This window comes from Pollicipes pollicipes, unplaced genomic scaffold, assembly GCF_011947565.3.
Source record: "Pollicipes pollicipes isolate AB1234 unplaced genomic scaffold, Ppol_2.1 Scaffold_7261;HRSCAF=8764_pilon_pilon_pilon, whole genome shotgun sequence".
In the NCBI taxonomy this organism is placed as follows: Eukaryota; Metazoa; Arthropoda; class Thecostraca; order Pollicipedomorpha; family Pollicipedidae; genus Pollicipes; species Pollicipes pollicipes.
In genome coordinates, this window is record NW_023597054.1 from 52,584,038 (window position 1) to 52,606,519 (window position 22,482).

At 56.8% G+C, this 22,482-nt stretch overlaps 1 protein-coding gene across 1 annotated transcript in view; it reads left to right on the top strand.

Moving 5' to 3' along the window:
• LOC119111803 (uncharacterized) overlaps positions 1-22,482 on the top strand; it is a 52,074-nt gene that overhangs the window by 5,137 nt on the left and 24,455 nt on the right. Inside the window, 8 exon segments of the mRNA XM_037235625.1 lie at positions 4,502-4,600; positions 5,090-5,290; positions 10,197-10,323; positions 15,456-15,673; positions 18,085-18,255; positions 19,264-19,431; positions 20,614-20,809; positions 21,931-22,019. Of these exon segments, the coding sequence (XP_037091520.1) occupies positions 5,188-5,290; positions 10,197-10,323; positions 15,456-15,673; positions 18,085-18,255; positions 19,264-19,431; positions 20,614-20,809; positions 21,931-22,019 (1,072 nt within the window). The 5' untranslated portion in view covers positions 4,502-4,600; positions 5,090-5,187.

A 22,482-nucleotide genomic window follows, 5' to 3' on the forward strand; every position in this document is an offset into this window, starting at 1 on the left:
GGTTGGCCGCCGTTGCCTAACGTGACTGGCGGTGGCGCGGTGGCCACGCCGTTAGGTCGTGACGGAGATAAGGCTGCTTCGGCGGCCAGGTGGTTATGAGGTCGGCACGCAACAGCAGCTCATGTCTGCGGAACTCCCCATAAGCTATCGCGGCTTTTGCCAGGTGATTGACGCTCTCAGTGAGTTCTGGTCGCCATTGCGCTGTTTTGGCACAAAGGATGTGCCTCGCGCACCTTGCCAGGACTCGGTTAGGGCTTGCCGTGTGCTCATTGAGCGTTCAACAGGACAGGGGAGTTACGCAATCACTCCGTACTGTTTCGGGTGGTATCTCCCTGACCATTTAGCTTCAATGGGATATATCGTACTTCTTTTGGCTTAGTTCGCTTTTGTCGGTTTACACTGGAAGACACTCTATCCTTTGTGTGCTCACAATATCTGCGTGCAAACATTTTGGACGAGATCTTACATACCGGAGGGCAGTACGGATGCAAGGCCTAACCGTATCTCATTGTTAACTAGGAAAAGGCTTTCGAATTGTCTGCGCACCAATAAAAACCAAAAGATTCCGTAGAGATGGCCGTCCTCAGTGCCGCCTCAGACAAACACTTATCATTCGGGGAAATGCTAAGCAGATGAGGCCGACAATTGGAATGCTATATCAAGGACCATTGTTCTGTCAAGGTCATTTGTGACGTGTAGCTTTTAAACTATGAAGACGTCATACCTCCAGATGACGTCTTGATCTCGTCCGAGAACGCAGCTTACAAATAAGGACTCTTCACATACGCTGGCACGTCATCTTCGGGGCCTTAACATTTACACTTGTGTAAATGTTAAGGCCCTGTCACACTCAACATTCACACTTGTGTGAATGTTACTCATTTTGCTCTACAGCAAGAGAACAGCAAAATGTTTGCTTCATCAGCCAGTTTTCTGGACTGAGCGTGCAAGAGCTTTATTGGCCACCGGTGAGCGCTGGTGGCCAATAAAGCGTTACTTCAACCTCAGCATCACATGAATTGTGCAACTCTCACTGGCTGTCGCGGCTGTGGTCGCTGGAGGTTGGCTGAGCTTGGGGACCCGCTCTTGCATCTGACGGCTTTGATGAAAGACCTTACGTCAGAACACATCGTGTCGGGCAAGATAGCGGAGGCTGTTTGTCTTCTGCCCGCTTGGAGCGTGTCAGCTCATGCGCCGCCCGCCGGTCATTTTTACGGCCGGCTCTAATCTGTTTACACTCTGGGCCGGGGAGCGCGCGGTGCCAAGGCCTCGCACGCGCCCTGTGGTGGGCGTCGGACGACGGGCGAGAACAAAAGGTGCAGGTGCGAGACGCGCCCGGCCGGCCGGCGCCGGCCCTGTCCGCGTCACGCCAGCCGGCCGTGACGGCCACGGCGCTGCCCTACATCGGCGAAGATCTGCCGCGGAGAGAGCCGACGGTGCTCCTCTGTCCCGCTCCGCCCCGCCCCGCCGCCTCGCATGGCAACCGGCTGAGGCGGTATCCATCCCCTGCGGTGTCGAGCCGGGCGCAGTCTGACCTCTGCCCGGGACAGAGTCGGCCGTCCCGCGCGCGCCGGCCGCGTTACTGACGGCGTGGTCGGCTCATCTTCAACGCTAGGTTTCATCGTGGTTACCCACAAAAAAGACTGGGTAAGAAGTGTAAAATACTGGGGCGTCTCGGACTAAAATTTATAAAGACTCATGCAAACTTGTAAGGACCAATTCATTAAGAAACAAACTGATGCTTCGTTATACCCAGCGACGTGACACACTTTACATGCATGAAACACAGCACAGAACCAGGTGGTTCAGAAACCAAGGCAGTCACAGCAAAAGCGAACAATTTCTCGATAAAGATGATTGCGAACAAGCGCCTGACTGTTTTTTCATACGACTACACATTCATTCTACTTGAATGAGTATGCAACCCTTTTCCTGACCACCTTTGCTAATTTAACGCAACCCAAGGGGCATTGCTGCCGCATATTATAGAAAGGTATGACCATAACTTTAGTTTTCTGCTAATAGTTTACATGCAAGGCCCTCCATCGCCATGTGCCACACGTAAGACCTGAAATGCAAGCAACAGTAAACTGCATGTTTTTTATATTTTAGTGAAACGCTTGTACCATATAGTCACGGTCATCGTTGTTTCTTTGGTAGCATGAGCGGTGCATTGTACTTATTCCTTCGGGTAGTAAGCCGAACAATTTACTACATAAATTGGACCCTGGTCTCTGAAGATGGCAGTAGTTCCATCCTCACTTGGCATTTCTGGCTGGCCCCGCACGTCCCACAACAATGTGCGAAAGAAAACTCCGGAGGGTGGGAGAAACTTGCGCGATGCTTTTGTGATGTTGAACGGTCCCAGGTATGCTCCTGTGATGAGATGCAGTCTCCACTCGGCGCTCGCAGTTCCCTAACGGACGGTAATGCAATGTGACGATGGTAAAAACCTGACATGTGCTGGTTCTGGACACCTGCAAATATTTCTGAATTACCTGATATCACCGACTCGCGGCAGCCTGTCGTGGGTTCCAAATGATTGGTTCGCTTCAATTTAAATGCATATGTCACATTGTAGCAATGTAGAAGTGACGGTATACCAGCTCTTTATCTTAACATTGAAACGATAATTTTCTTTTGTTCTTTTTTTGGGTGCATACGACTTGCAATGCACCATTAAAAGGTAATGCGCTTTAGTTCAATGAGGTACACGCAGCACACGGCAAGAAACGTGGAGTCTCCTCTGCCGATTCGTCTAGCACAAGTCTTAGAAAGCAGTCAGGGCAGGAACTAAGCGACTCAGATCAAATGATACTTGTTTCTGATGAAGACCACTCAAAATGACAGAAGCTACCCATGTAGGACCCTAGTTCCTGAATTGGGGTCAATAGGTCACCGTATATAGCGATAGCGTATTCCTTTCACCCCGCAATTTTTCGTTCGTTTTGGGTACGGATAAGTAAAACATGTCACATGTTTGGAATTTTGCTTGATTCAACTCTTTACGCCCGTTGTTATTAGGTATACTCACCTATTTCACGCGAGTACGTTCTTGTAATGGCATGAACAAACTTTACTCGCGTGCTGGGATTCTGTGGCGACAAGTAAAACAGTTTCGGTATGCAATCACTTTTTCGTACTGAATTGTCAGGTACATGAATCCGAGTTTGCCTTCTAGCTAGTGCAATGCTTATTTGAAGGAGCTCAGGCCGGAACGGTTTTGGCGTAGAATAAGTGAGTCATTTTCCGGTCCTCCGCATCCAGCCGCACACGCACGCATTACCCTGGCCATTTCGTTATTGGCGTGTGAAACAGACGTTAATTAAAGCCAAAACAGTCGCGTGGCATCGCGTGACGCTGGCCCATTAAATTAACGAACGACGAGGGCACGCTTTTACGGCAGCGGCTTTGTGATGCGGCGGTTCCTTATAATTCACGGAAGGATGATGTCCAGCCAAGAGTACAGCCGACGCCAGCTCCTCAGGTTCAAGCAAGAGGATGCTGGATTCGTGGTCCAGCGGCACTGGACACGAGACCGAGGACGGGCGCATTGCTTGGGCCCGCTGACAGAGAGAGGCTCGCTGGCAACTGGCCAAGGAGGTCCAGCCTGGCCCGGGGCGGCCGTGTCGTGAGGTGCAGTGCTCGGAGCCCAAGCCACCCATGCGAACGGCTGGAATAAAAACGTGTCCGTCGGGCTTTACACCGCTTTAAGGGGAATTTCATAATGGGATAACGAAATGAACATGGCAGGTTGTCCATGTTGCGTTAATTAACGACGCAGCTTTAAGTCATGCTGCAAATGTGACGGCTGGAAGCGATGCGCTGCTAAGTCTACAAAACATAAATTGAATGTGCAATTGCGCTTTCCTCAAATATATCAAACAAAGAGATGACTTCAGGCTAGTTCAGACTAAGGGTCGCTCTTTGAAGCAATCATATTTAATGGCACCAACTGGATCTAATGGGTATAATTGCGCCATTGTGTGCGGCTCATAAAGTTGTTGTCAGGCCCTAGCTGCGAAATAATGGGATCATTTATGTGAGTGTCTGACCCGTCGGACAGCACCCAATATTACACCCAGTACACCGAGCAGTTCGAAACGCCGCATAAAAAACTTACGCGGTAGAAGCCCTTCATGGCTGGATGCGTACCAGCTCCACCGACATTCCACCATCATGCCTGGAGGGGATGACAAAGCTTCCGATCTCGACTCTCCGGCCGCCGGATCAGCATCGTGTGACCTTCACGCCTGCCAGCCAAGTGCGGGATCGCTGACAGGTGATGCAAGCGGCCGCGGCGCGGCTGGCTGGCCCGGCGGCTGCCGGCGCCGCACCAGGTCTCCGCCGGGAGTGCCGAGCCGCCCGCCGATCCGCTCCGGGGGAGTGTGGACCGGACGTCCGAGCCCGCAGTCCGACCCGCAGGCGGCAGCACCCCCCGCCGCCGCCCTGACTGCATACCGTCGACCGGGCCTCACAGCAGACCCGTCTCCTGTTGCAGGTGCTGGTGTCTGTGTCTGCCTCTGCTGCTGGCGGCCAGCAGCGCCGCAGTTGACCTAGGTGGACAGAGGAGAAGTGGGCCGGGTCGTGATTGAGTCAGGTACGCTCACGTCAAGCTCGGCGGCGTCTGTTTTTTTGCGCGGAATCGGTCCGTGTCGTTGCGGTCAGCATTCCGCGGCGTCGCTGCCAGTCGGCGCGCAGATGGAGCCGCCACAAACAGCGAGCTTTGCGTGTCAGCGAGCCGCTAACGGTACATATTACGAACGAGCAACAGTAACGACTACCAAGACGTACATCCCAATGCTTGAAACATCCGGCGATCGAAGGCGGCACTTGCAGCGGTATTGTGTCCCAAACGTTTAGGGGGAGGGGACTGTGTGACCCCGAACCCCCGCCCAGCTTTGCAGTCAGTCATATCCACTTTGAATGTGAATGGCGCCGAACGCGCGGCGGCTCCAATTCCGCCTGCGATCGTCTCTCAGCCCGTCAGCGGATGTAGCAGAACGACGCCCGCGCGGCAGTGCAACGGACCCACTCCACCCACGACCATCCGTCGCCGACCTGACCCGTGTGACCCCGCCGCTCGCAGGCAAGTCGGTGCGGCTGCACAAGCGCCAAGCGGTGCGGACGGGGCCGCTGCGCCTGCCGGTCGAGATCGACCCTATCCCGGCCGGGCCCCGCTTCACCATGCCCCACATCTCGTTCCGGGAGCTGTCGCGTGACGTAGCTGACGCCGTGGCGGCCGTCGACCAGCGCTTCGACGTCGTCGAGCCGGCCATCTACAACAGCGGTGAGTGGAGGCGACCCGTCGCTCCCGCTCTTAGAGACGGGCTGGGCTGAGTTGGCCTGACAGGCCGGCGCACAGCAGCGCGAGTGAGGCTGTCTACTTCTGCTGCCTGCTGACGGAGCGGGCCAAGCTGCGCTACTTATACCGTTCGCAAACCGTGTATGCTGCTCACTGTTTTTTACAGCAGGCAGTATAAACAGAGTCCTCAGCATGCGGAAGGTGTGGCAGGAGATGTTGTGTGTGCGTGTGTGTGTGTGTGTGTGTGTGTGTCTGTGTGTGTGTGTGTGTATGTGTGTGTGTGTGTATGTGTGTGTGTGTGTGTGTGTGTGTGTGTGTGTGTGTGCGCGTGCGTGCGTGCGTGCGTGCGTGCGTGCGTGCGTGCGTGCGTGCGTGCGTGCGTGCGTGCGTGCGTGCGTGCGTGCGTGCGTGCGTGCGTGCGTGCGTGCGTGCGTGCGTGCGTGCGTGCGTGCGCGTCTTGTCTGAAGCGGTCCTCTGGTGGAGCTGTCTGAGTGCACCGCCTGTCCCAATGTGGTGAGTGGGCCTGTCTGCGCCTGAAGTTTGCGACAGTGGTGGGCAGAGCTGCCTATGTCTGTATCTAAGAATGTGGTGGGTGCTAAAGAAAGCTGAAAGTGCGTGCTGTCTGCAGGGTTGGTGAATGAAGCTATTTATATATGTCGCATACAAGTGGTGGACGAAGCAATCTGTGCACGCTGCCCGCGACCGTGATGGGTAGATCAGCCTGCGCTGTGTCAGCCGTGTGCAAGAGTGATGAGTACATATGCTCCGTTCGCCACCAATGACATGCGTAAGCCAAACCGTTTTTATCAGGTAGCATCCCAACTATTCAAGTCTGTTGAGCAAACGCCATGCCGGCAATAACAAGCTGGATTGATTCCGTTCCGCATCAATCCCGCATAATTACTTTTGAGCCGGCCAGGTGGTTTGCGCTTCGTTTGTTGTGTACCCGTACTCGGCCTTGGATCAATCAAATTTGACGTGATTCTTTGACGGAATCGATTCCTGCGTAACAACCCCGCGTGTCGTGTACAGTCAGTAAAGCATTTAGTATATGGGCTTTGTTACTGGCATACAAGCCCCGCATATGGCTACATGTATATCTCGGCACAGATAACGCGGATGTCACTGGAAGCAATGTTATGTTGTAATGTGCAACTGCAAAACTGGACCGAGATCCCTGAATCCGAAGCAGGGTGGACTCAGAACTCTGACTCGCTGACCGCTCAGATCGGAAACCAAGTCCCGCCTCGGGAGCCGGGGCACAAGTAAAGTCATGAAAGTAAGGTACTGGGCTGGCTTATGTTTGTCTTTAGATGAGCACATAACCGGAGCGAAAGTGATCAAGTTCTCTAGACAAAAAGAAAGTGAGCTCATACCGCTCACCTGTTCCGAAGTCTAGTTAATGTCCGCACCCAAACAATCGTTCCTAGACACAAACGCAGTTCGGACAAATTTCCCCCATTGTCCAAACCTCCGTGTGAAAACCGAGCCGAGCCCATGGCTGTTGGAGAATCGATGGTAGGCCGCGTGCCTGGCGGGCCGACAGGCACCGGGCCCGGTCGCCGCCGGCGGCGCTGACCGTCGGCCGTCTGGCGGCCCGGCGCCGCGCGGTTCCGTCGGCTGAGAGGGCCCGCGGCGCTGGCGGCGGCGGCCCGGGCGGCCGGGGCCGGACCGCGCTGGCACGCGGCGGCACGAGACGTCCTCGCCTCAGCGGGCCGGAGCGTCCCCGTTACACTCGCGCGCAGTCGGCGGCAGCAACCTTGGTAGGCCGGCCTGCTCCATGCGGCCGAGAGGCTGCGGGGAATGCACAGGGTTGGTGGATTGGCACATTTACGGACGTTTTGCTGGGGCTGCGAAAACGCGCATCTTGCAAACGTGCAACGCATCGGCGGCATAGATATTGAAATCAAGAGCAGATATTGAGCACGAGAAGATTATTCAGGTTTTAAGGTCGTCGCTGTGCGGTTATCGACACGAAAACAGCCACGGAAATTGTCTCTTTGACAACTGTTGCAACATCACGTAACTTTTAGTTCTTTGATAATTATGATTGACCCATCCTGTGTCGGAGATCTCTTCCACCCATTGTTCCGCCTTGCCTGAGGTCATCATCTCTCTCGCCCCCATAAAGGAATTACAAGATCCCAGGTGAAGGCTTGGCCAGCTGGGAGTTTAAAGAGACCTACTTACCAAATGATACGTTCTTTTCGAATCGATATCGACCCATCCGCAGAATATTTGTACAAGGATCGGCTACCCCACCCCCGCGGATAGCAGCATGCTTTCGCGGCGTGTTTTCGACCACGAGCCAAGATGGCCGATGACCGAGCGGAGCCGGGCCGGCACGACACTCACCGCTGCGGTGTCGGCGGCGCCCCGTCACTTTCACCGGCCGGCCAGTCGTCTCCGGCTGTTGTCGAGCCGTCCGACGGCGCGTGCGAGCCGCCTCGGCGGCGGGGCGCGTGTCGTCGGCGGCCACCCGCCCTCCGGCCGCGCCGGCTGAGCGGTGGCGGCGGCGGTGGTGGCGGCGGCGGCGGCGGCGGCGGCGGCGGCGGCGGCGGCTCACTAGCGGCCCGGGCCGGGCCCGGCCGGAGACGGCGGCTCATCCCCCGCTCCTGCCGGCAAGGTCGCCCGGATCGGCCGGTCCGGACCGCGGCGCACCGGCGCTCCTCGCCCGCCGTCGTCTCCCGCACTCAGCCGGACGCCGAGGCAGAGCCCAGGCAGCGGGGCGGCCGCTCAATGGGCGCCCACTGCGGTATGGGTGATGCAGTTATTTACAGCGGCCGTTGCACAACAAACGATCTAGATGAGTGCCGACCTGGCCACGGTGATCTGTGGCCTTGGATACAGTCGATTAGTGGCGTGGCTCTGATCCCGTGGCACAGGGCGAGCTGTGGGCTTGGCTTCACCTCAAGTCAGCTGACGAGCCGCTCTGCAGAGACGGGCCACAGCCATTTCCCCCTCAGGATTACCGCCACTTCGCATTGCTGATTTCCCGTGCCAGGTAGCAGCGAGTCAGAAATTATACACGGTGAACGGATGACTGAAAAGAGGTGATCTCAGCGTTCTGTAAGGACACGACACGCTTTGCTGCCCCGTAGTTGGACGGTCGTTTCTCTCTCTCAGGATTATCGCCGCTTCGTGATGCTTATTCCATACGCCAGGTAGCTGCCAATCTGAAATTATACACGGTGAACGGACGCCTGAAAAGAGGCGGTCTCCTGCGCTCTGTAAGCACACGGTACGCTCTGCTACCTTGTAGTTGGACTGTGAGCGGTGACATGCTAAATCACTGTGTGCGGCACCGGCGGCCGCAAAAGGAACCTTGTTGACCTCTTTATGCAACATTATCGTCTAATCTCAGTGCAATGTACGAAGCTTGGAATGAAGCAAATTCAGTACCTATCCAAACACTCATAAAACATTCCGAAGCATGCACTTGAAGCACTAGTTGATTCTAAGTACGGCTAACGGCGACGTTTTTAAAGGAGATGACTGCGCCACCCGCTGGCAGCGAACTTCCCATGGTGGGATAGTGACGACGCTTTGCCTGTGATTGTGTGTTGATCTCACGGTCTCCGTCCTCCCAGTGTGGCTGTTTGATCACATCTGTGTGAATGTCGTGATCCTCGTCGTGCTGCTTCATCGAGTCGTGATTCATTAGTTTCACTTGGCTCACCCTGCGAACATCGGGGGCCTCTTCGACCGCAGCCGCCTTTCACTCGCTTGCCACTGTGCTTATGTCTTCGGGAGGCGGCTGCGCACATCATGTATTGGTGACGGCCTTAGTACTGAGCTTATATCTTCGGGAGGCGGCTGCGCACCATCGTGTATTGGTGACGGCCTTAGTACTGAGCTTATATCTTCGGGAGGCGGCTGCGCACATCATGTATTGGTGACGGCCTTAGTACTGAGCTTATATCTTCGGGAGGCGGCTGCGCACCATCGTGTATTGGTGACGGCCTTAGTACTGAGCTTATATCTTCGGGAGGCGGCTGCGCACATCATGTATTGGTGACGGCCTTAGTACTGAGCTTATATCTTCGGGAGGATGGCTGCGCACATCATGTATTGGTGACGGCCTTAGTACTGAGCTTATATCTTCGGGAGGCGGCTGCGCACATCATGTATTAGCGACGGCCTTAGTACTGAGCTTATATCTTCGGGAGGATGGCTGCGCACCATCGTGTATTGGTGACGGCCTTAGTACTGATCTTATATCTTCGGGAGGATGGCTGCGCACATCATGTATTGGTGACGGCCTTAGTACTGAGCTTATATCTTCGGGAGGATGGCTGCGCACCATCGTGTATTGGTGACGGCCTTAGTACTGAGCTTATATCTTCGGGAGGCGGCTGCGCACCATCGTGTATTGGTGACGGCCTTAGTGCTGAGCTTATATCTTCGGGAGGCGGCTGCGCACATCATGTATTGGTGACGGCCTTAGTACTGAGCTTATATCTTCGGGAGGATGGCTGCGCACCATCGTGTATTGGTGACGGCCTTAGTGCTGAGCTTATATCTTCGGGAGGATGGCTGCGCACCATCGTGTATTGGTGACGGCCTTAGTGCTGAGCTTATATCTTCGGGAGGATGGCTGCGCACCATCGTGTATTGGTGACGGCCTTAGTGCTGAGCTTATATCTTCGGGAGGCGGCTGCGCACATCATGTATTGGTGACGGCCTTAGTACTGAGCTTATATCTTCGGGAGGCGGCTGCGCACATCATGTATTAGTGACGGCCTTAGTACTGAGCTTATATCTTCGGGAAGATGGCTGCGCACCATCACGTATTGGTGACGGCCACGAACGAGACACGCCGATAGAGGGGATAGTGCCCGCCAGACACACATTCGCTTTATTATCCGAGCTGCTGTCCTCGATATTTCAGGATCACGGCTGGTGCCAGGCACACCAGCTTGGTTCATGGCGGCGTCTCATAAGATCAAGGTGGTCGCCAAGAACATCTCGCGAATCGCCTACATTGCAGAGGAGGCAACGAAACACATCGCAGAGAAGTAAGTGCTCATGCCATGTTGATGCGCCTGACGTTTAATGTTTCGTTATATGTATGACGTGCTTACATGGGTGTTTGGTTGGATCTACATGGAGTGCGCATGGTACATCGGAGGTAGTTCAGGTGTGCGCAGTCATCTAACGGATCGCTGTCCAAATGGCCACAAGAACTAGTGTTTCATTTGTCGGTGTAGTCCTTGCCAATCCTGTAAAGAAGAAAGCAGCTAGTCAAGGATTTTGCGATCGATCGCGTTTAATGTTATGACGGATATTTGATGCTCCTCACAACGCTTGCCGATGACGCAGATGACAGCTTGTGAAAATATTACACGCATAAATTTGGACCCTGGAGTGAACAACTCCGGCAGGTATGGGCGTGCACCCGCTGCGCTGATTGTCAGAGCTCTGAGCTCAGCTGCTGGCTCAAATGTTATCGCCCGACTTCGAGTGCAATGCTGTAAAAGAAGCACCTAGAGCTTAAGCAGTCGATCAGCAATCCCAGACAAACTGCATGGTGGTGGCGAAATGGTCTCTGAGTTTCCAGCTACCGGTGATTTTCACACCGACGGCGACCGTGCGGGTCAGAGGCCGGCGCAGAATCTCTCACCGGCTGCGCAGCTTGCGTCAGCAGGCCCCGATCGGCTGCTAGCCAATCAGCTGTCAGCGCCGTCTAGCACTCAGGACGGCTGGCCCGAGGGAGTGCCAAATGGACCCTTTCGCGGGGTCAGCCTAGCCATTATGTGGTTTACTCTAATTGCGCGGTGACTTTTCTTCTTTGGTTGTGACAGGATGATTGGTCAATAACCGACTGTTATTTGGGGGCTTGAAATGCGAGGCTTATTATATATAAATATTTGCCGTCGGTAAATATTTTCCGTGGCGAGTGATGAGGCAAGCTATGGACACTTAGATACGTGTGAAATTACAGTCAGCTTATTCTGCGTGCTCTACATCTTTCACATAGCGAAATAACACAAATTACTGTCGCGTCTTATGTTATGGCTCTGTCGCCCACATTCGCCGAAGATATTAGCAGTTCATGGAGTGAAAATGCAGTGACACATTTTTCCTTGCCTTCATGCGTAGCACCATTCATTAAATTGCCGGCCATGACCTGCTGTCGGCGCTAGTGTCCCTATTCAGAGGAGGACACTTTACACCTCCGATATGACCTGGCCCGGCCGGGCGTGCCGGCGCTGCCGCCGGCATCTTCGGCGCTAGCTCCCCCCCCCATCCCCCTCCCAGCGGTCCTCCTCTGACGCAAGCGGGGCGTGGCGCAACACGCCCACTCACACCCGCGGCCTCAGCTGCGCGGCGACGCCTCAAGCTTGCAGAAAGCAATCTTCGATTTGCCGGCCTTGGCGGGCGCGGCTGTCGCGGCCGTGACCAGCGCCGTCCAGGTGCCGACTGTCGCGGGCCGCCCGGCTGGTGGCGCCCGGGTGCCGTCTCCTACCGGCACCCGACGTCCCGGCCGGTGGCGCCCGGGTGCCCTCTCCTACCGACACCCGACGTCCCGGCCGGTGGCGCCTGGGTGCCGTCTCCTACCGACACCCGAGTCCCGGCCGGTGGCGCCCGAGTGCCCTCTCCTACTGACACCCGACGTCCCGGCCGGTGGCGCCTGGGTGCCGTCTCCTACCGACACCCGACGTCCCGGCCGGTGGCGTCCGAGTGCCCTTTCCTACCGACACCCGACGTCCCGGCCGGTGGCGCCCGGGTGCCGTCTCCTACCGACACCCGACGTCCCGGCCGGTGGCGCCCGGGTGCCCTCTCCTACTGACATCCGACGTCCCGGCCGGTGGCGCCCGGGTGCCGTCTCTTACCGACACCCAAGTCCTGGCTGGTGGCGCCCGGGTGCCCTTTCCTACCGACACCCGAGTCCCGGCCGGTGGCGCCCGCAAAACCGTTCTGCCCCGGCCCAATCACGGTATCAATAGGCTTGGCTGTTAAGAAATAGCTATGGCGACGCAGGACCTCTGTCATTAACAACGGGGCGAACTCTGCCCACAATAGAGATGAGAGGTTAATGGGACAAAGCTCGTCTGGACTCTTCGCCTCGGGTGAATTACTCGAGTGACGTCATCGTTAGCCGTTCCCCGCATTTTGCCAATATGTTTCGCAAAATGCGATCTGGCGCCAGATGGTGCTGGCATTGTTCAAGCACCAGCGTCAGAGTGACTGGTGAGAGGGTGGTCAATTTCGGCTACCCTTGAGGTGGAATGCGCCACTAGCCTTGGCAAAAAAACTCAGCGACACCCCCCTGGTAATCCACCGTTGATGACGCTGGGTCAGTCTTGATCACAAGCTTTTTGTTTGGTTAAAAGCACGCCACAGAAAAGAGGTATAGTGTGTCTCTTAACTCACGCCACCAGTGCCCGGCGCGTTTTCACAAGTTACGCACGCTTCCGTGCAAGCTTTCAAATTCGGTTTAACACTGCTTGCCACCCCTAGGTAGTCAGGTATATTTCCATCTCGCTTGTCAGTGTGGCTCAGTTTTATCTCCTCTGGCCAATCCGGCCCGGCAAGCGGGCTCTCATCACACACACTGGCTGACCCGGTGATTGGGATCTCATCTGCCGGCGGCGACGGTGACCCGGTGAGCGGGCTCTCATCTGTCGGCGGCGCCGCTGGCCCGGTGGGTGAGCTCTCATCCGCCGGCGGCGCCGCTGACCCGGTGAGCGAGCTCTCATCTGCCGGCGGCGCCGCTGGCCCGTGCACCTTGAGCGCGGCGGCGCGCGCTGATGGCAGAACTGGGACAGGGCGCCGGGCGGGCCGGCCGGCCGTCTGGCCAGCGCGCTGCCGGCCGGCCCGACCTCGACACCGACAGGTCGGGCCGCAGCCGTAAATACGCTCGCCCGGCTGGCGGCGCGACGCCGGCTGTTTTCGTAATGCGACCACTGGTGAGAGGCCAACAGACACCGGAACATGGGTTGCGGGAGGACATTCAGCGGGGCTGGGGCGGTGAGGAGCATGAGGACGCTCAGTAACGTATGGGACAGTGGTGAGATCTAGGAGTCTCTGAATACCACAGTGCTCGTATGTGGAGAGTCTCAATCATGGAAGATCTCCATGTATCGCCGTACGAAGATGTTTGCGACACTGGAGCCTTTTCCATCCGACGCAACGCTACCATCATTTGATCTTCACAATGCTTTCAAGCCGTTGTTATCTGTGTGGAATTCACAGTGACAATGTGATGTCTCAATCGCGCATGTCGGGAGCAAAGCCCAGCGTTCTTCAAGCCTATCAATGAGCGAAAAAAATAATATCTCGATTTGTTTAGATGCACATCATCGGAGCCCGGGCCACTTGTTTGCGCAGATGTTAATGCTAAGCCTTATTAGAGAATGCATGCGACGGAAACCAACGATGCGTTACCTAAAAGCAAGCTCTAACGGTGCCGTCTTTGTTTAGTAAAATCGGTACGTAAGACGTGCATCTATGCGAAACACAGATGTGGCAAAAAGCCATACCATCGATCACAATGCATGCTGTGTACCGCACAGAACATGCAGAGAAGGTTCACTGGCAACTTAATCCCCATTGATGCCGAAGATAACATGTAAAAAAGGTGGTCTTAGTAATGCTTTTGATTGTGAGCTCTCAGGAGCCAGGGCGATTGAAAGCCGATGGCCGGTATCGTGCGCGTTCAGTCTTACTCGTTCCGGCTGTGACAATGCGTTGGTAATGAGACGTAGCCTTGCCGAAGCGCACCCAGACGGTGACACGGCCTTCTGACTTTTTGCCCGTCACTCAACGGAACTGTGTTGCGATTCAATGCAAAGGCAGTGATTGCATTTAAATGACCTTTTACGAACGCCGGCGAGCTTACATGGGTTTGTAAGGGCCTTTACCATGACTTGCAGGTTTCCTACTTAATCTTCTGTCACGCGAATTCCTTGTTCAATGCTCGGTTATGAACGCGTGCTCCGTGATTGCAGCATCGGCCCAGGATACACCGCTCGTCAGATCGTGTGGCTGATAACGAAGGCCCCTTTTTGTTAGCGGGAATGGTCTCCTGACGAGGGAAACGTTTGTTCTTTTGTGCTTCTTAAATCAAGCAGCATGTGGTACATCAGTCGCCATCATGCGTGCTTTTTCACCTCAGTTAAATTTGAACCAACATGGACAACCTCGCAGCTAATAAAAGTGACCGTCTACATCCTTACTCGCATTTGTTTAAGCGCATGTTCTTGAAAAGGTCGGGAGTGGTGCACCGCTCGAAGTCCTTGGAATCTTCGTTGCGTTTCTGAGTGACTTTACTTGATTTAGGAACTCAAGGCTTTCAGCTCCTGGTATGTCGGCAACATGAGTTAAAAGTTTTTGCGCTGAGTTAACGATCTTCGATATGTCAGGGGCTACCAGTCAAACAACGTTGTAGTGCTTAAGATGTTAAGTGCATTCGGGAGGATTATTATGCACGTACATAAGACGGTAGTAATAGAAGTGAATTCACTTTTGCTGTTCGTTTCGATAAAAGCATGCTGCCGCAATATCAATGCATCTATATCTCCGCTCTTCTGTGTTTTTTCTCCGAGGAATGGGGCTATTACTACTGTATGATGAACGTTGTAGTACTATCTAAAGATGATGTTGACAGTGCTCGATCATCCGAGCTGTGCTCATCCGACAGAGTCAAGAGTCACTCAAGAGTCGCTCTTTAGTCGCCTCAGTCACAGTCACCTCAAGAGTCGCTGTTGAGAATGGGCACGGCTCGAAAAGTCGAGTACCATTGATGTAATCTTCCTTTAGCATTACAACGTCGTTTAACTAGTACCTGCTGGTATATTGAAAGCCAGTTAACTCAACATAAGAACTTTCACTTCATCATGCAAGAGTATTCCTTGCGTATGCGTCCTACCTCAGAAGCACCAGCTTGAAGTCCACCCTCAGTCACCTTCCCGACATACACATCCATCCACCGACGCGTCATCCCATTAAAACCATCCAAACAATGCACTGCAGTGACAGGTCACCGCACCAGCTACCCTCCCAGGATGCGCCGAGAGCCGCTGTCCAGCCACGAACCACCTCCTCCCACGACGCTTACCCATGTTCGGCTGTTCGGTTCGCCGGCGCGGCCAGCCCGGAGTGCCGGCCCCTGCCGAGCGCTGACGTCGGCCGGCACCGTTCCCAGGCACCAGCTGAGCAAGGACCAGATCACGTATGGCCTACCGACGGCCGACGTGCGAGGCACCGTGCTGGGCGACTCGTGCCCGGTCGAGGTCGACTTCCCCTGCCAGCCGCGCAAGTATCGCGCCTTCAACGGCTACTGCAACAACGTGCAGAACCCCAAGTGGGGCAACTCCAACACCCGCTACCTGCGCTTCCTGCCGGCCGCCTATGGATCAGACGGTGGGTGGCCCGATCGTGTGGTGCGCAGCTGCTCTGTATGCGCGCCGACCGGGGAGCCATGGCGGGACGACGCCGGTCAGGAGGTCATGGATACCCGATCTGGTTTTTGTGCCGTCGGCTGGTCCGATGGTCACCGCAGGACTACTGATGACCTTACGCGGGCTGCTCCAGAGGCTGCGACGCCCAGTGATGTCCCGGTCCGAGCCGGGTAGGCCTCTCTCCCCGGCGGCAGGGAGGGACTGCTTCGCTGTCTGTGTGTCGCTCTCAGCTGAACCTTAGCTGGCCTGGTCGGCAGCTGGCCGGCCTGGGGCGCCGGCGCCGCCACCGGGCCGGGTGCCACGGGTCGTGACCGCCTCCCCCGGGGCGTCACGGCCCGTGGTCCGTGTTCACGACGCTCCGTCGCCGGCTCACGAGCGCTCCCAATGCGGCCGGCGCCGCGCCGCCGAAGGCCGACCGTCGCCGCCAGCGGCGCCCGCGCCTCCGCCGCGGCGTGAGGAGTGGTTTCGCTGATGGCCGATTCCGGCGGGCTAAGTGCCGGGCGCCCGCCGCCGCCGGTGTGAGGGTGGTGCTGGAGAGGGCCGCCGGCGCAGCTCGTCTGGCGGGCCGAGCTGAGGCCACCGGGAGCTGAACAGACATCCGGGGCCTTTGTCTCGCCAGGAGGGCCTCGGGTTCCGCTCGCGGTCCGTCCGTTCCCGAGGGTGAGCGAGCGCGCGCCATGGATCTCGGTTTCACTGGAAGAGATCTCCATCCGAGAGGCGGCTCGCCGTCCTCGGCCGTTGCGACACGCGCGTGTGCGCCTCGGCGGCCCTACCGAGCGCGGAGCTATGCAGACATGTCTGAGCTGCGGTGGGGGTCTTCCCGAGGGCTCCTATTTGGGTCAAGCGGCGATAACATAAAATGCTTCTCGTTAACCTAATGAACTCAAAATGGTAATGCAAACGATTTTTAACGTAAGGTACACAACACAAAACGATAAGTCCGTTGTGAAACAGCGCGACACGCATACCAACACAGCTGTGATCGAGGCGTCGCGTCGCAATTCCAAGGCGAATGACGGTTGTGTGGGGCTCACCTCATCAAGACAGGGCCATCACAGCATGCAAACTCATGCATGGCTGGCTCCGCGCCGCCATGTCTAATTACATGTGGCGCAACGCATAATGGGATGATAGCTGGTCTAGTTAGAGCTTCCGACTGCCATGAGATGACGGCGTGACGGCGTTCGGACCCCGCAACTGATCCAGTTCTGCGCTGCCTTGATCTTGACCCTGCACTCATTAGCCGGCCGCCCAGCGGCGGGTGGGCGCCACAGAGCCGGTTTCCATCTGGCCGAGGACCGGTCGGCGCGGCCGCAGGCGGCGGCGGCAGGTCGCACCTGCACCGCACCCATGTCCACATACACCGCATGATCCCGGCGCCCCAGATGACGTCACAGGTCCTGGTGGGCGGCCGTGAGGGCTACCGGGGCGGCTTCTTGAGGCGCGTTGCTGGTCGCTGTGGGGGACCCTGAGACAGCTGAGACAGCTGTGGGGGACCCTGAGACAGCTGATTGACTTATCAGGCGATCGTGTGCGCGGGCGGCTGGGTGCCTCGCTGTCAACGCCGCCCTGGACGACGGCTGGGCAGCTGGCGCCGTGGAAACAGATGCGTGCGTGACCACCCACCAGGAGGTCACTGCTAGCAAGGCACAGCTGAGAGCATGCTTGTCCTCGTTGAATAGTGTAAACTGCGTGTCAGTGACCGTCTACCATGACCAGAGACGCAGCACTTGGCCACGGAGTTAATTTCTAGACTCTTTGATTGCACTTAGATTCCCTGGCACGCTCTGGAAGGTCACTGAAGTCATTTGATTTCCAACCGCTCTGACATTTGGCATCGTCCTCCAACAGTGGAACTTTCGAGCTCACACAGAGACCTGAATGATGGATGGGTTACTTCTAATCTGGCCGTGAATGGCCGCTTTGTGACCGTTCTTTACTCATCCAAATTGATAGTACCATATCTCTTCTCACCGACACGCCATATCTCTTCTCACCGACACGCCATATCTCTTCTCACCGACACGCCATATCTCTTCTTGCCGACAAGCCATACCTCTCTACCTGGCGACCATGAACGTCATCGCGCGGCGTGCCGGTAGCTAACTCTCCTCTAGGCTTCGCAACGTGTCTCCGGTATCTGATCATGCAGATAACCGAATTGTTTGTGGCGATGGCCACGCAGTTTAAGTACACAACCAGCCCTGGCTGACATGTACATGTGTTACCGTCCCGTAGCTCTGTGCTCCAGTTATTAGTGATGCTCCCTGACGTTTGTTCGCCTCGACAACATGTACCGTGCCGCTGAGCTCTGTCCGCCGCGTGTACCGGACGGCCCAGTGCCCGGCAGTAAGCCCTCGGCGCTCCCCGCAGGTATCTCGGTGCCGCGCCAGGCCCGCAGCGGGCAGTTCCTGCCGTCGGCGCGCTCCGTCACACTGGCCGTGCACCAGGACGGCAAGACCACCCACCGGCACATGAACGTGATGGCGGCCGTGTTCGGAGAGTTCGTCTACCACGACCTCTCGCACACGCCGCAGATGGCAGGTCGGTTCCCCGCCCCGCCCCCGCCCTTCTCCCCCACAGGTCGCGCGGTCTCACGCGCCGCCCGGCTCTGCGTGTCGCCGACCGTTCCAGTGAAGGCGGCTTCGCGGCGCGGTGGCGTGATAACCGGCGCGGCATTTTCTGCAACCGAAAACCGCGGGTTTCGCTGGCACGCATGTTTTACAGCGCGTTGACACTGTGCGAGATACGAGCGTTTGAGCAACTTTCCGGTGGCATGCTATGCGCGATTACTGTGGTCGACTCGGTTCCGTCACTTTTCCACTCGACAGCAGCCGGTCGCAGTTGCCTGGTTGACATATTCTGACATGCCTGGATACGCCGCGAACGCGCTGACAGGTTTACGACGGCTGTGATGGAAGACGTCGCTTTGGTTTCCACGCCGAGTGCGCTCGAGTTTGCGAAGTGTTGCTTTCATCACACTAATCCTCTGGCGTGGGAAAAGCCACAGTTGTCGATCATGGAGTTAGGTTTGCGCAACCGGTGCCACACCACATGACATTCGATAGCTCCAGTTCTGGTTTGGTGACGTCACCCGGCGGTGCTCGTCGGCTTGAAGCCAGACGCCATTTATCGTCGTTCGATTACAGCCCGCAACTCGCCCCGTCATCTATTATTGCCAGTCGTGAGCGCCCTCCCGTGCTGGCTGGGCGGGCCTCCGCCAATGAACGCCGTCGCGCTAAACGCTCTGGGGAGACAGTGGGAGAGATAAACGATCCGGGAAGCTGGTCAGTAGAGCACGCGGCCCAGGCGAGAGTGGCCCACTTGACAGCCGCGTTGCCGCTCGCCAATCGACCGGGCCCGGCCGCAGCACGACGGCAGCCGGCCCCGGGCGCCCTGACCTCGCCTTAACCACTGCTCTGCGGGTGCGGCGCAGGCCGGCCGCCGGTCCGTCAGGCGCCCGTCCGAGCACGCGACCTTGACACTGACCCAGTGACGGGCGACCGCGGGTCGCGACCGGCCGCCCCTAACCGCCGCCGCCGGCGCCGCCAGGCTTCATCGGGCAGCGGCTCAAGTGCTGCGACGTCGAGCTGGCCAACTTCCACCCCGAGTGCTACCCCATCCTGATCTCGGAGAGCGACCCGTTCTACGGCCGGCTGAAGCAGCGCTGCCAGGAGTACGTGCGCTCGGGCGTGGCGCCGCGCACCGGCTGCACGCTCGGTACGTGGCGCGCTCGGGACGTGCGGACGCCGCGCGTCACACACCGCCTGCCAACTGGGCTGCCGCGTCGGCCACAGGATCAGACAGGGTCCAGGGGACAGCTGTGTCAGGCGGCCTGATGCCGAACAGGGGAAAGTGGACGCGCTCGTGCTGGTATTCGAAATGAAAGGGTGTGAGAGCCAGAGGGCACTAAATGGCTATCTTACTGAATTAAATAGATTGCTAGTTGATCTGAACGAATAATCGTAGTTTCAAAGTAAAAGCTAGCTTTCCCTTCTTTATCATATTCACGTGGTGGCTGATGAATGCTGTTGAGCTGCAAGGGAATAAGATAGCAAGAAAAGGGCCGTGAAATCCGCTGTTGTGCACTTTTATGAAAGGACCAATTGGGATAGTAACATCCGATTATTTCAGCAATCGCGATCACGTCCGCTTCGTTCCACTTGAGCAATGATTGGCTTACCGCAATCACGAACGCAGACACCCGATCGAGTGCCATGTGCCGTTCTCAGCGGCGTCCGTATCCCACGGCCACGGTTTCTCCACGTGTCTCTCTCTCTCTCTCTCTCTCTCTCTCTCTCTCTCTCTCTCTCTCTCTCTCTCTCTCTCTCTCTCTCTCTCTCTCTCTCTCTCTCTCTCTCTCTCTCTCTCTCTCTCTCTCTCTCTCTCTCTCTCTCTCTCTCTCTCTCTCTCCTCTCTCTCTCTCTCTCTCTCTCTCTCTCTCTCTCTCTCTCTCTCTCTCTTCCATCTCTCCTCTCTCTCTCCCTCCCTCCCTCCCTCCCTTCCTCCCTCCCCCCAGTCCCTTCCTCCCTCCCTCCCTCGCTCTCTTTTCCAGCAAATATTCCTTCTGTCATTCCTCTCTCTTTTTAGCGGCGTATTCTGTCCCACTGTTATTCTTCTCTTTGATTCTTCACATGTTTGTTTTTTTCCTCCTGCCGCTGCCCCAGTCCCTCCCGTGCTCTCTCCCACGCCAGTGTCTCCCGCCTCTCCTGCACCCCACCTCTCTCCGACTTGTCGTTTATCAGCGGTCGATGGGCGGAAGCGTTGCTCAGAGCTGGCGACGGTGTCTTAACGGCGCGGCGTTGCCCAACTGGGCGCTGGAGGCGGCGGAGAACATGCCACGCCGCCGCAGAGCCCGTTCGTCCAGCCCCCGTGACGAGCCCAGCTGGCCGGCGCTCACAGGACCCCGCGAGCAGATCAACCAGGTGACCTCCTTCCTGGACGGCTCGGTCATCTACGGCAGCAGCAAGGAGGAGAATGACGAGATCCGCCAGTTCAAGAAGGGTCTTCTCAAGATGCAGCCGGGTCCGTCGGGCTCCAAGGGCCTCCTGTCGGCTGACCCGACGCAGCTCGACTGCAAGCCGCACCCTTCGCTCAGGTGAGAGTGCGGCCAGCATGCCACAGCGAGCCACCCTCCGCGCGGCCAACACGAGGTGGCCAGCCACCTGCCATTTCCAGCCAGCGTCTCTCAGCCCCACCCATGCCCATGGGTACCGCTCGCGGTATTTCCACGGCGTGAATTCCTACGGCGCAATTTTACCGTCGCGACTGGGCAGGATGCGGGTTTGCCTTCTCAGCACGACTTTCAGTGCCGGCCGACTGTGAGGATGTCGTCCAAGCCGCCAATGGCACGGAGCGCGTGTGGGGCGGTATGGCACGGCACGCGCCGGTGGGGCGCGGTGGTAAATCCGCTCCCGTTGACGCGGAGGTGACGCCCATACCGACGGGGCTGCATGTCCGCACAATCCGTGTCCGCATTGATGTTTGACATAGTTATCCATCTGACTATTGCCACGCAATTTGACGTCGCGAAGCCGTTATTTTGTCGCGTTAGATTTGCGAGTAAAGACGAGCGCCGAGCGCGGTGCTGGATTGGACGCGTAACGACCCTTGGACCTGCAGCACCCGAGGGCCTGGTCCTGGGACCTGTTCTGCCCCAAGCGGAACGCAGCTGGGACATTTTCGTACAGTAGAGGAGATAACGGTGCGAATTCGTTCTCCGTAACATTCATCGTTAAGCCTCTAAGCTAGTGTCAGGATCAGCATTAGCAAGGCTACGTTGGAGAAGTCTTACTCAGAATTCAACGGCGTCATAACCTTTCTCTTCTGAGCTTGATGTCGACTTGGCGTGGGCAGTAAAACAATGGCATGGGCCTTTTTGTCTCCGTTGCAAATGCGCCCGGAGGCGGGCAATGCTAAGCATGAACCGGTAATGCATTAATGAACACACCCACTATTTAACAGCAGCATGTGCGTGACTCTCAAACAGTTCGGAGTCTTAGTAGTTTGCGAAGGTCAATTTTTAACGAAAGGATGGGTGATTGCGTCATTTGCCTTAGAGAAGAGCGTTGATATCGCGTTTCACTTTTGAGAAGGCCCGCTGTATATGCAAATGCGCCATTCTCCACATAATGTGAAAGACAGCTCGCAACACCAGACATGTGCCGCCGACCTACCCTGGCAACACTTGCCGCCCGCTTGACCGTCCTGCCGTTCCAGCTGCTTCCGTTCGGGAGACGTCCGTGTCAACGAGCACGCCGCCCTGGGCGCCATGCACACGCTCTTCGCCCGGGAGCACAACCGAGTCGGTGAGTGACCGGGCCGGCGCGGCGCCCTGACCCTCCGACCCCGATCCCGGGCGCCCAGCCGGGTGTTCAGGACACGACCAGCCAGCACGCGATGCCCGCGGTGCTGGCCGCCGGTCAGAGGCCCGGCTGGCTAGGTGCTGTTCTACTCCCACACTTGAGTGCTAATGTTGCTGCCGGAATTGCATTCGGGTGGTTTACACGAGACGTTTGGGGTTATGAGTATGCCGGTACATGCTAAGATGTGCTTGTTGCTTGCGTCTTCAAGTCAATAGCCTGGAAGTGTCTTGTTGTTTGCGTCTTCAAGTCAATAGCCTGTAGTGTCTTCTTTGCGTCTTGGAGTCAGCAGGCTGGTAGTGTCTTGTTTGCGTCCTGAAGTCAATAGCCTGGTAGTGCCTTGCTGTTTGCGTCTGAGGCCAGTAGTCTGGTAGTGTCTTGTTTGCGTCTTGGAGTCAATAGCATGGTG